This window comes from Ochotona curzoniae, unplaced genomic scaffold, assembly GCF_017591425.1.
Source record: "Ochotona curzoniae isolate NIBS_2020 unplaced genomic scaffold, NIBS_Ocur_1.0 scaffold_4505, whole genome shotgun sequence".
NCBI classification, from domain to species: Eukaryota; Metazoa; Chordata; class Mammalia; order Lagomorpha; family Ochotonidae; genus Ochotona; species Ochotona curzoniae.
In genome coordinates, this window is record NW_024467118.1 from 23,836,293 (window position 1) to 23,848,926 (window position 12,634).

General features: G+C 37.0%; 1 protein-coding gene across 1 annotated transcript in view; it reads right to left on the bottom strand.

Annotated features, from left to right (window-relative positions):
• The window catches only part of PDS5A (PDS5 cohesin associated factor A), a 99,117-nt gene that overhangs the window by 38,857 nt on the left and 47,626 nt on the right, over positions 1-12,634 (bottom strand). The window contains exons 12-16 of the mRNA XM_040966244.1: positions 11,359-11,510; positions 10,239-10,352; positions 9,196-9,277; positions 8,002-8,050; positions 7,290-7,429 (exon numbers count right to left, since the gene is read on the bottom strand). Of these exons, the coding sequence (XP_040822178.1) occupies positions 7,290-7,429; positions 8,002-8,050; positions 9,196-9,277; positions 10,239-10,352; positions 11,359-11,510 (537 nt within the window). The remainder of the gene's footprint in view (positions 1-7,289; positions 7,430-8,001; positions 8,051-9,195; positions 9,278-10,238; positions 10,353-11,358; positions 11,511-12,634) is intronic.

A 12,634-nucleotide genomic window follows, 5' to 3' on the forward strand; every position in this document is an offset into this window, starting at 1 on the left:
TTTAAAACCAACAGTGTTGAATAAAGGCTTTCTGTTTCATATTCTTACTAATATTTAGACACTCACTTAGCAACCTTGGCAAATGATGGACAGGGAGAACAGAGACTGGGTTTCTGAATGGTTTTAGCCTTTTGCCTTATGTTCCTTCCACGTTATCATTTTTTTTTTTTTAAACACATGGCTGTTACCTTTAATAGATTTGAAAGGCATAAGGAAAAAAAAATCAGAAGAGAGAGAAAGAGGTCTTCTACCCCACTGCTGAGGATTCAAATGATCACAAGAAGACACTGCAGTCAGGCCAACACTAGAAGGCAGGACGCCAAGCCAGGTCTTCCCTGTAAGTGGCAGGCAGTCCTGTTGCCTTCCAAGGAAGGAGTGGACTAGGAAGACGGTGCAATAGAAAGTGAAGCCAGCTCTCAACCTCAGGCACACAAACTGCTGTTTAAACTAGTACTTCAAATATCCAACAGAAAGCTAAACAAGAAAAATTTCAGTTCATGTCAGACTAAGAGTCTAAGGTTCACCAGTTCAACGTATGCAAAGCTTGGGAGCTGAAGAGCCAGGAAATGAATCCAGGAACTCGTGGCCAACCAAGGTGCACGAGAGGAAGCTACAATCACAGAATGAGGAGTCAAACCTGCATATTCTGATACTGCATGTGTATATCTTAACCAGCAATTTAGTTGCACGTTTCATGCTTGTTCCCCACGAAATGCTTATCTAACATTAACAACTATTTTTACAGAACTCAACTTAAAAAATATATTTTACATTTTCATGGGTAAGTTTGTTAACTAACTCATAATCTGATACAATACTACTTTGATTTAATGTTTAAATGGAAGATATTTATAAATAGATATTTGTGACTTTTTCACTATTTTCTGAATTAATCATGAACTCTCAAAACTGTTTAATTAGTAACCTAGACACAGAATTATTCAATGCTATTTTAAGATTGCAAAAATAAAATCCTCCCTATATAAGGTCAAAGAAGATGAGCTCCAACAAAGAGACAATCTTGATGAAAGTTCTTAAACCAAGTAACTGTAAAGAGTGGCACAAAGGTTAAACCTAAACTGCAAGCATCAGCATTCCACATGGCTGCCAGTTTGTATCCCGGTCACTCCGCTTCCCATCTAGCTCCTTGCTTATGATCCAGGAATGCAGCAGAGGATGGCCCAACTCCTTGGGTGCTGCACCTATGATGCAGACATGGAGGAGGCTCTTAATTAACTTTTATAACTTTGGATCAGATCAGTTCAGCCTGCTGTATCTATTTGGCAAGTAAAGCAGAAGATGGAAGATCTTCCTCACTTTGCTCTGTAAAACTGCCTTTGAAAAAATTAAGACTGACTCCTCGAAATTATGATTACATACACAGTGTGCTTGACATGGTAAAATTTATTTCAAATGCTTTCTTTTAAATTCAACACACAGTGCATAAATAAGAAAATGATAAATATACACTAAATGTAGCCTGAAACTATAAAACAGTAACAAAAATATAATTAGTCCACTTGTAAGCTTTTTAAATACCAGGATTTTAATGATGCATGATCAGTAAAAAAAAAAAAAAAAAAAGTTGAAAAAAGGGTCCTATTTAAAATTCAGTGACATCTTGATCTTAATGATAAAGGTCACATTAGATTACATATCATTTATGTTTGAGTGTAATTATAAGGGATAAAAATTCTAAAGGAAATTATTATTAAGTTATTAGAAAATGTCTGATTAAAATTAGCAAGCATTTAAGAAAGCAAAAATTTGTGCGGAGACCTTAAATACTTTGTTGTAGACATGGGCTCACATTCTACAGCTGAGTTTTAGGAGTGAGCACTGTGGTGCAACTCACTAGGATGCCACCCGAGACACAGGCATCCCATATGTACAATGATTCGCGTAATAAACGCTCCATTCTGATCCAGTCCACGCCTAATGCCCCTACATCAGGTCAAAGAGGCTGCAATATTTGGGCCCCTGGTCCCATATGACAGATCCACAAGAGAAGGACAAGATAACGTACCCAGCAAAGCTTTCCTTTGCCTTGAAAACAAAATAAAATTCTTCCATAGTAAAGAAAAGTTAAAATAATATGCCTCTTCCAAATATGTCCTACAAGGGCCACTTAAAGATGTTCTCTTGACAGGGAAGAGAAATAGCACGCACCAAAACCCAAGGCAAATGTGAAGAACATCCCAGTAAAGTAACAGGAGATTCAATCAATTAATAACCGATAGTTAAATGACAGGACAAAATTATTACTCATTCATATAAACCCTGAATGTAAATGACTCAAACTCATCAATCAAATGCTGCAGATAGATATACTGGATTGAAAAAACAAAACCCTTCTATTTGTTGCCTACAGTAGAAACATCTCACCAACAATGATCAGTGGAAACTATATCTCATGGATTTTGATTTTTTTTAATTTTATCTCTTCAAAACCCTTTCTCATTAAACTCTTCACTGCCTCATCTCAGAGTAGCATCATTTCCTTCAAGACGATTCTTGATTTCTTCAGTGTCACATTAGTCATTTAATACAATGTCATTTAACTTCATGGCATTTTAAATTTTTTTCTTTGCTTTCTGTTAATTCTTTTCTGGCTTTTCATTTAAGGGGATGTACAGTACGTGTGTAATGGAGATTGACATGTTCACATGTGAGGATACGATGCAGTATGCATCTCTACTTCCAGATCAAAATGGACTTCTAATGAAACTGTTAACTATATCTTGACAATAGGATGCTGGACTCTGCCATTGTCTATGCCCGCAATGATGGACATATGACTGTTTATGGAGAAGTATACTATAGCAATAATATAGAGGAACTCAGTATGTGTGTTGGTGGCGGGGGAAGGCTTAGGGAGGGTATAGGGGAAATCCCAGGATCTATGGAACTGCATCATAAAAAGAAAATAATAATAAAATGAAGAAAAGCTAAAAAAAAAAGTATTTGCTTTGACATAAGATAAATATGTCTGGACTGAAATACCCATTGGTTCCAGTGGAAGGCGGGGCTGAAAACAGAATCAACCCAGCAATTGCAACTACCAGCTGACAGGGGTCTTGGACTGTGCTGGGCCCTGTATTTGCTGGTGCATACAAGTATCTGGCCTGGGAACACCTCAGACAAAGTTTTTTTGGCAATTTCCCAAATTTAAATGCCGGACTCAGAACCCTAACCATGAAGGGACAGAAGATGGAACAAGTTAATCAACCACCTCAGCTACAGGTTGGCAACGAAATACCGGGCAAATAGATTTTATGATGGACAATGTCAATCAGCGGATTTTTCAACGACCTCATGGTGTTTGGAGGGGCGAGATTGGCAGGAATTCATAACTGGGGAACTATTGAAACTACTCGAGCGAATATCTCAGAGCATGTCCCACATGCGGGACTTGGGGTGGGTAGGAAACTGGGTGGGGCTTCTCCCTCAATATCCCCCTTTACCTCAGATATATGAAGGAAACAAGATGAAAATAATAGTCTTACCCACTTTCCTGTAGCCCTTGACCCTTTTCACCCAAATTAACTATGTAAAGTTTGTCAAAATAAAAAAAGAATTTGAAAATAATAATAATAATAAAAGATGGGCCCAGGGGGGAAAAAAAAAGATAAATATGTCAGAGGTCATCTAAAAGAAAGAGGAAAACTGAATAAATACTAGGTATTCCATATTACAGTACCTGGAAAATAGGTGACTAATAAATGAAAAAAACCAGGCTTAAGGAAGCAAAGTACTACGTATGCTTATAAGGAATATGTAGTACAGTTATGTAAGCATAGCAACAGAACTGGTTAAATACACATTTATACATATATAGAGAGCCAGTAATACTTGACAAAAGTTTATTTTGGAAGTTATTCAAAACAATCGTTTCATATTTTCTATTACACTCTAACCTGATATTGATACAAGGAGCAAGCCACACAACTAACACAGTTTTCTACACACATTACAGAGGAGGAAAAAATGGGTTGGAGTGGTAGTTTTGTGACAAAACTCCTTCCTTTGTGTGCTCGGAATCCCATATGGGCGCCCGGTCTAATCCCAGCTACTCCACTTCCCATCCAGCTTCCAGCCTGTGGCCTGAGGAAGCAATGAGAACAGCTCAAAGGCTTGGAACCTTGTATCCATTTATTTGGAATACCCAGAGGAAGCTCCTGGCTCCTGGCTTTGAATTGGCTCAGCTCCAGCTGTTGCAGCAACTTGGGGAGTGAATCAGCAGATGGAAAATCTTTCTGTCTCTCCTTATCTTTCTAAATCTGACTTTCCAATAAAAATAATAAAATAAAATAAATAAACCTTTTTACTATGCCACAAAAACTTTTCTGTTAATATGTGAAGTCTAACAGGGGTAGAAATCGGAGTTATCCAAATTTTAATCCCTTGTGTCATGCAAGCTAAACGTTAAAGGAAATGGGCATTTGACTTCATGGCTAAGATGCCCACAGCCACACTGGCATGCTAGGATTTGACTCTGGCTCCTGACTGCAGCTTCCCCAAAGCAGACCCTGGGAGGCAGCGGTGAATCAAGTCGTTGGGTCCCTGCCATCCACATGGAGAATGGCATGGAATTCTTGGCTCCCAGCCTTGACCTCAGCACAGTCCAATCTGTTACAGGCATTTGAGGAGTGAGGCAGCAGATCAGAGCTCTCTCTCTGTGTCTGTATCATTCTGTCTCTTAGCCTCTCAAGTAAAAACAACAGAGGCCAGTGATGTGGCTCATTTGGCTAATTCTTTACCTCCATGCATCAGTATCCCAACGGCACTGATTCATGCTCTTGCTTCTGCATTTTGCATCCAGCTCCCTGCTTGCAGCCTGGGAGACAAGTGAGGGATGGCCCAAAGCCTTGGGACCCTATATCCATGTGGAAAATCCAGAAGAAGCTCCTAGCTTCGGATCTGCTCAACTCTGGCCTTTGTGGGGATTTGGGAACTGAACCAGCGGATAGATCCGCCTGTCATTCTCGGTGTAAATCTACCTTTCTGACGGTAGATTTAAAAAAAAATCCTTAAAGATCTTAAACCTTAAAAAAAAAACGGGGAAAAAAGAAAGTATAGCATATGAAGCGTTGTGCAGTAAATACTTGATAATATACAACAAAAATCATCATATACACATCTAAAACAATAAGCAGAAATATTTAAGAGCAACGAAAAATTTTATTTATTTACTTGAAAGTCGGAGTTGGAGGAAGAAAAAAAGATTCACTAGTTTACTCCCCACATGGAAGAAAAGGCTGAGGTTGGGCCAGACCAGTGCCAGGTGCCAGGAGCTCCGCACTTGTCTCTCATGTAGGTACAGCAGCATTTCTATGGTGCTTTCCCCAGGATACTCTTAGAGAGCAGCACCAAATGCACCCATAGCATAAGCTGGTGTCACAAGAAGTGGTGTCACACGTATGCTATACAAATCCAGCACCAGAAATTAACTGGTATTAACTGAAAAGCAGTTAAGAAACCTTCAACTAAATAAAGCCTTTCTACAAGACAGCTAACACTTTCGTTTTTGTTCTAAAATGTTCTTTATGAATCCCTAAAAAACGTTTCAGAAATTTCTAATAAAATATATGTTATCATTACAGATTATTATTACCAATATATATTTACTAGTTAAGTTGGTTAATTAAACACTGTTATGGAATGAAAAAGCAATAAATACCTTTTATAACAATAAACTTACAATTTACTAAATGCAAATATCATTAAAAAAGCTTTAAAATGCTACAATATAAAATCCCTATCTTACTCTTTTTTTTTTAAAAGATTTATTTATTTTTATTCGAAAGTCAAATCTACAGAGAGAAGGAGAGACAGCAAGAAAGATCTTCCGTCTCCTGGTTCACTCCCTAGTGGCCACAATGGCAGAAGCTGGGCTGATCCAAAACCAGGAGCTTCCTCTGGGTCTCCCTAGTGGGTGCAGGGTCCCAAGGCTTTGGGCCGTCCTCAATTGCTCTCCCAGGCTACAAGCAAGGGGCTGGATGGGAAGTGGAGCAGCCAGAATATGAACAGGGGAATTCAAGGTGAGGAAGAAAGGCATTTTTATAAGGACACTGTTTAATTTAACTTTAGATGTTTACATAGCTGAAAAGAATGCATGTCCATGTGGACCACTGATTAAGGTTGGAAGGGTTGAGGAAAATGGAGCAAACCACTGTTTCTAATTTTCTCTTTTTTCTGTTTTGGGGGTTGGGTGTGGGCAGTAAAGTGGTAGTGCGGCGGGGAGGGCTGAGGAGAAGGGGAGAAGCCACACCCAGCATCCTGGAAGCAGTGGCTCAGTCTAACCCTGCCTACCCCATATTCTGCCCTCATGTACACCAGTGGAATTGCAACCCAGTCGGAGTGACACATAGTAACCACCACCAAGCCAAGCCCCATCTTTGCTTTCCGCACATGAGGTTATATGCTGGCCTCTTTCAGAGGGAAACATTAGAAATGATAGTTAAGATACTGTTTGAGAGCCTGAGTTATTCCCATCAATTAGGACACCCAGACTCAGTTCCAGTCTTTAGGCTTCTCCCTGGCCAAGTATGCCATTTGGGAAGTGATTCAGTGGACGGAAGATTGCTTTCTTTCTCTTTCTTACTGTCTTACCTCTCTGTAATGCTGCCTTCAAATACGTAAAAAACTCCTTGCCAGGTATCAAATTACTTTTTAAATTATAGGAAAGAGTAAACTAAGAGAAAACAACACATTCTGTGATGGCTATTATCTAACAGAACTTAGCATTTCTCTCTGCCTTTCCCTCCTACCTTCTCTTCCCAGGAGACATAATATCTGTGTTAACAAATACCCATCAGGCCTGAATCTCAGACTTCTCAACTGCTGAGAACAAATGACATGTTCTTTCCTAATAGTTTCAATGAACAGTGACTTTGAAATTAAAAGTTCAAGAATAGAATGGGGACAAAAGTATAAATAGGAATTTATCCATAAACTGAATAAAATATATGACACTTTTACTACTGCTGATTCATTGACAAGGACTTTCTCCATAATACGAAAGAGAAGAAAATGCATGCACAGACAAGCATTTAGAAAATTCGTACCATTTACTCAAAGAATGTATCCAAGATACAAAATACTTTATCCTGCTCAATTTTTGGACCAATCTCCCTGGGTTACTCCTCTAGAATTTTCCTGGTATGTGGCTGGAGAGTAAGTGGTAAATAAAGGGAACTAAGCAATTCAGAGTGCACAATATTATCATATAATGAAACAAAGCTCTTCAAATAAAACAAGGGAAAGAATGTGACAGTGTAACCACTAACCACACAAACATCCGCCTGCTTGCAGGAACAGGTAGGGCTGATGAGTAACTCCAACTGAGACCTCAGCTTTTCATCATCGCCAAGAACCTGGTTAAATTTCTTCACAAAATCTTGTGCTTTGCCAGGATCAGGCAAATTCTCTGTAAGAGAAGCAATTTTGGTTAAGACAATTACCCTACTTTCCTAAGATGAGCAATTAAAAGCATATCAGTCCAACTGATTCTTAGAAACATAATTAACAATTATAAAAACTCTGAATTTTTAGAATTATAATTAAGAATTACTGTTAAACGAAAACTTTTTGGAAAGATTTATATATTTATATTGGAGAGTCAAATCTACAGAGGAGAGACAAAGAGGAAGATCTTCCATCCATTGGTTCACTCCAAAAGGAGCCACAACACCTGGAGCTGAGCCAATCAGAAGCCAGGAGCTTCCTCTGGTCTCTCACATGGGTGAAGGGTCCCAAGGCCTTGGGCCATCCTCAACCGCTTTCCCAGGCCACAAGCTGGGAGTAGAACGGAAAGTGGATCCACTGGGATTAGAACAAGCGCACATATGGGATTCCAGCGTGTGCAAGGTAAGGACTTTAGCCATTAGGCTACCACAGTGGGTCCAAGAATTACTTTCTTTTATTAAGTATTCAATAGTAATTCTGCTAGGCAAATTGTCTACTGTGATAATTAAGCATCAGTCAATAAAAAAAACTTACTAGCTATGGTCATCAGTTTTCCAAACATGGCAGAACTGTTAGCTTCTGACTGGAATTTAAAACAAAACAAAGAACAGTCATATCCAGCAATAACTTTCCATAATAAACACTAGTACTCATTACTTCATATTTTTCATAATTGAAATTAATCCATCACAACCTACCCACAGGAAAATGGCTTACCACATTTACATTTTAAGTTGACAGCAAAGAACTGTGGAGTAGCAACAACTATTAATTTAAGACAAATAGAAGGAAAGGAAGTGTTAGCAGGAACATATTAAAAATTAGAAGAGTGACATAAACTTTTGAAGGAACATTATTTTGTTAAAAGAATGAAATTACAATAGTACAGGGCATGGAATATGAATAGAAAACTTTTCTTTGGGGATGGCATTCTATTAATATGTTTTGTGGCCTGTTAGACATATATCTTCAAATTATTCTCTCTGTAAAAAGTACTTCCCTTGAAGGCATTCTTTTTCCTTATAATTGAATATTTTAGATCACAAATTATTAAGCTATGACTCCATAGTTTAGGTTTTTTAAAATGTGGTTTTGTTAAATTTTACAGTAACAGACACACCTATTCATTTATACATTTTCTATGACTTTATACACAAAAGCAGAAATAAATCCTTGACAGTACCTAGAGAGAAGAACTTCTAATTTTACTATCTGATCATTAATAAAAGATTGCCACATCTGTTCCAGTATCCCTGGGCTCCTTAGTGTTCAGGCTTCTATACTGAGACTACCTACTCTAGTAAATGCACAGAATTTCCCAGTACTTGCAAAAACTTTTGGTAGAATTTCTCGGTTAACTAGATATTGGCAGATCCGTATCACTGATAACTTGAAAAGTCATTCTATAGTGAAAGACCAAGAATCATGAAGTGAAAAGAAATTAATAGCTTTGAGATCTAGGCCTAATATTTGAAAGTTGATAAATGATGTCTCAAATCTTGGTACCTAAAATCTTGATATATTACAAAACACCATTTCCTTGCTTGTCAAAGAAGAGTTCATTAGATTCATTCAAAAAAGAAATTCAGATTGGACAACTATAAAAACTATGCTTAATAGACATTATAAAAATTGTCAAAATATCTTCCTTGATCCATTATACAGAACTACAAAAAAACCTGATTAAATTAATACACTGCTATGAGTTTGAGCAAGTCATGAACCTACTGTAGGCTGCTTGTGCAAATCTAGCAGTTCGCGCACATGACTCCGCAGCATGTTCTGACACTTCCACATTTCATTAAGAGCTCTGTAAATCAAGATAAAAATGCAAAACATTACATAACAATACTAGAAATTGCTCAACTTTACGCTTTACCCATTCATCCTGTTTAAAGATGGTCTTCCATCTGTCTTCCCTAAATGCCCTTACCAGCGATGCTGGGCCAGGCATGAACAGGAGAGCTCAATCAGGAACTCCAAGTTGGGATTCAGGGCCTCAGTTACTGCAAACATCACCTAACATGCAACAGCAGGATGAGGGAAACAGGAGTACAGCTGGACCTCAAACCTAGAAATGCTGACAGGACTGTGTATGTTACAACAGTCTCTTAAATAAACACTGTGCCAAACAACTGTCCCTTGTGATGTGTTCTTCTAATTAGGTTTATTATCCATCCTCTGTTTTTGATAATTGCTTATTTTTACTCTCTTCAATGCATTTACGTATATTTTTATAACACATGCTATGTATCACCTGACTTTTGCTGTTACATGCAATAAATGTGGGGCCACTGCAATGGCTCAATTAACTATTCTCCCTGTATCCAACATGCATGCTCGTGTCCCAGTAGCTCCATCTCCCTTCCAGCTTCCTGAGTATGATCTTGGAGAGCAGTACTGGATGGCATAGGACCTTGGGTCCCTGTACCCATGTAGGAGTCCCAGAAGAAGCTCCTGGCACCTGAATGGCTAAGGTCTGGCCTTTTGAGGAGTGAACCAGCGGAGAAAATATCTTTCTCTTTGTCTCTCCTTCTCTGTGTAAATTAGCCTTTCCAATAAATATACAAGTAAATAAATAAATGCTATAAATTTAGATCAAGATATTTACCAGAATAATTAATTCAAAAATCAGCAAAAACACCATAAATATTTAACTGCTGTTAAATGCTCTAAATGTGAGCTATTAAATCTCATAACATTTTACTACTTAAAACTAACTAATTTTATCAATGTTTCAGACATGACTCAGAGATTTACAAACAACTTACTTCACAGCATTTGGGTCCAAACTAGCATACAGATAATACAAGCATTTCATTCTCTCTTCTGTTTCCAGGTTATGAGGGACAAGGTATTGAGCAAAGATTTTCTCTACCAACAGTCTGTGAGATAACGGGAAAAAAAATGCAAATAATACAAGAATTCTATTTTCAAGAAGCAACAGACATATTTTAACATTCTTATGCCAAGATATTATTCCAATACGACAGCTATGGGCACTGCTACAATGGAAAACAGCACATATCATTTCCTCCCTGGGAAGACTTCAAGTACAGTGATTTTAAGATTAGAGATACAGCTTCTATTTGTAGCTTTAGTATATAATCTGCCAGCATAAAATATTTGTTCTGAAGGATTAAATGGTATTCCTACAAACCGGGTATTAGGCTCTTCCAATTATTCTTCAGCAACTTAAAACAACCCTAATTTAGAAAAAACTGTATTTATAGCTATGATTCCTGAGAAATTAATTTTCAGATTATACTTCAGCTCATTTCAGCAACATTGTTAAGCAGTAAAACTGGGGAGGAAGGGAGGTCTTGCCCTCACATTCCCAGGCACAGCTGATCCTTCTCTATATAGTCTGAAATTATTAGCAATACAGAAATATTCTTGACACGAAGCTTGCATCACCACAATAAGAAACAAAAGGCTCTTCAGTCACCAACGAGCTACACATCTGGTGATGTCCAAGTACACAGTCTACTTCAACAAGACATTGCAAAGCAGGTTGTGCAACACAATGCAGAACTATAACATTCAAAAAAGGAAAACTCAGCAATTCTTAATTGCAGTCATAAAGCTGCAAAAAAGAAAAGTGATAACTAGGAATTAATGATTAGTGCTGTACTTCAGGTATCGTGTTGATTAATATTCATTGTTTTAATTATTTAATGTACATAAAAGATTAAGTGGTATCTGGTCTATTCAATTCCAAAATCCATCCATTCCTTTTTCAATATTATTATACCATCTTCCAATCACTGGAACATAATGTACACATATGCTGAAAATAGGATAGCTAAACATAAAAGGACATTTCTATTTTTTATTGATACAGTAAAAGCAAGTGTGGATTTAACCTTTCTGCAAATCCATAGGACTCACTTGTCATCAATGCTGTTCTGATAATAAATATGCAGAAGTTTATCCTTGATCCAGCTGACTTTTTCTGCTGCTTCCTTTCCTGCTTCAGCATGTAGGCAGTATTTCTTATACAGCTGAGCCAGACCCATCATAGCTTCTTTTCTCACTCGCCACTAGAAAGTGTAACATTTATAACCTTTCTTAGAGGAGTAAGAGATGAAAACTACATACCAATTTGCAAAAACGGTCATGGTTTCACTAGTAGTAAATACATGTAATCTCATGCATGTATAATAACAACAATAATAAAATAACATAGTATTGCTGCCAAAAAGAGGCTTTACCAAATGACTTAAAACATTTTGTGACTCTGTGCCTAGAAATCAGAATACTCTGAAATTAAGGCAGATACTGTTAGTCTTTGCATTTCTCCTAAAGCCAAACAGTAAAATTTAATATTTAATTCAATTATAAGTGATTAAAACATGAAAGGCAATTTGCAAAATTACTTACAAACAAAAGCCTTGCCACTTAAAATTCTTAGCACATAGTTTTTTTTTTTTTTGAAATTAACTCAGAATAATAAAGTTCACTCAAAAGTTTAGAGGAACTTCCTTCATGATTTATATAGCCAAGTTCTAGTTATTGCAAGATGTTACACGGGGAGAAAAAAAGCAGAAGAGAAAGGTAGACAGAGCAGCTGACCACAGAAATCTACAACAAGGAAAATAAACAAAAAATACATATATAAAATAAAAGTACTTCTCGAAAAAAAATCAGGAGAGGACCAATTTCTGTTTATATTTGAATACTTACAATTTTTGTCATTTCTTCATTTTTAGCAGTTAGCTGATAGAATGAAATTTCATTCACATAATATCCATTTAAAGATATTTTTTGACATCTTCTACCATGAGCCAAAAATGTGTGTGCACTAAAATGTATGTTTAATCTTGGTTCAAACACCCCACGTAACAGAATGCAAATGTCCAAAGGCTCATCCTGTGGCCATCTAATGTATTAGTCTAAAATCATGCAGGTACTTTTAGAACAGAAATATAGTTTTTCAGAGATACAATTACTCAATTTTTGCAGAAATTATGAAATAAATATGGATAGAATGGAAATATTTAAAAAAATAAGCAAATAACACACATGGTAATATCTTAGATATGAGAAATACAGAAAAGGTACTCATTGAACTTATGGCTGGGGGGGACAAGAAAAATCCTTAAAATTAGAAATACTGACAATTTAAATAAAATAGTTTTACAAAATTTGTCTTATAACTATTTTA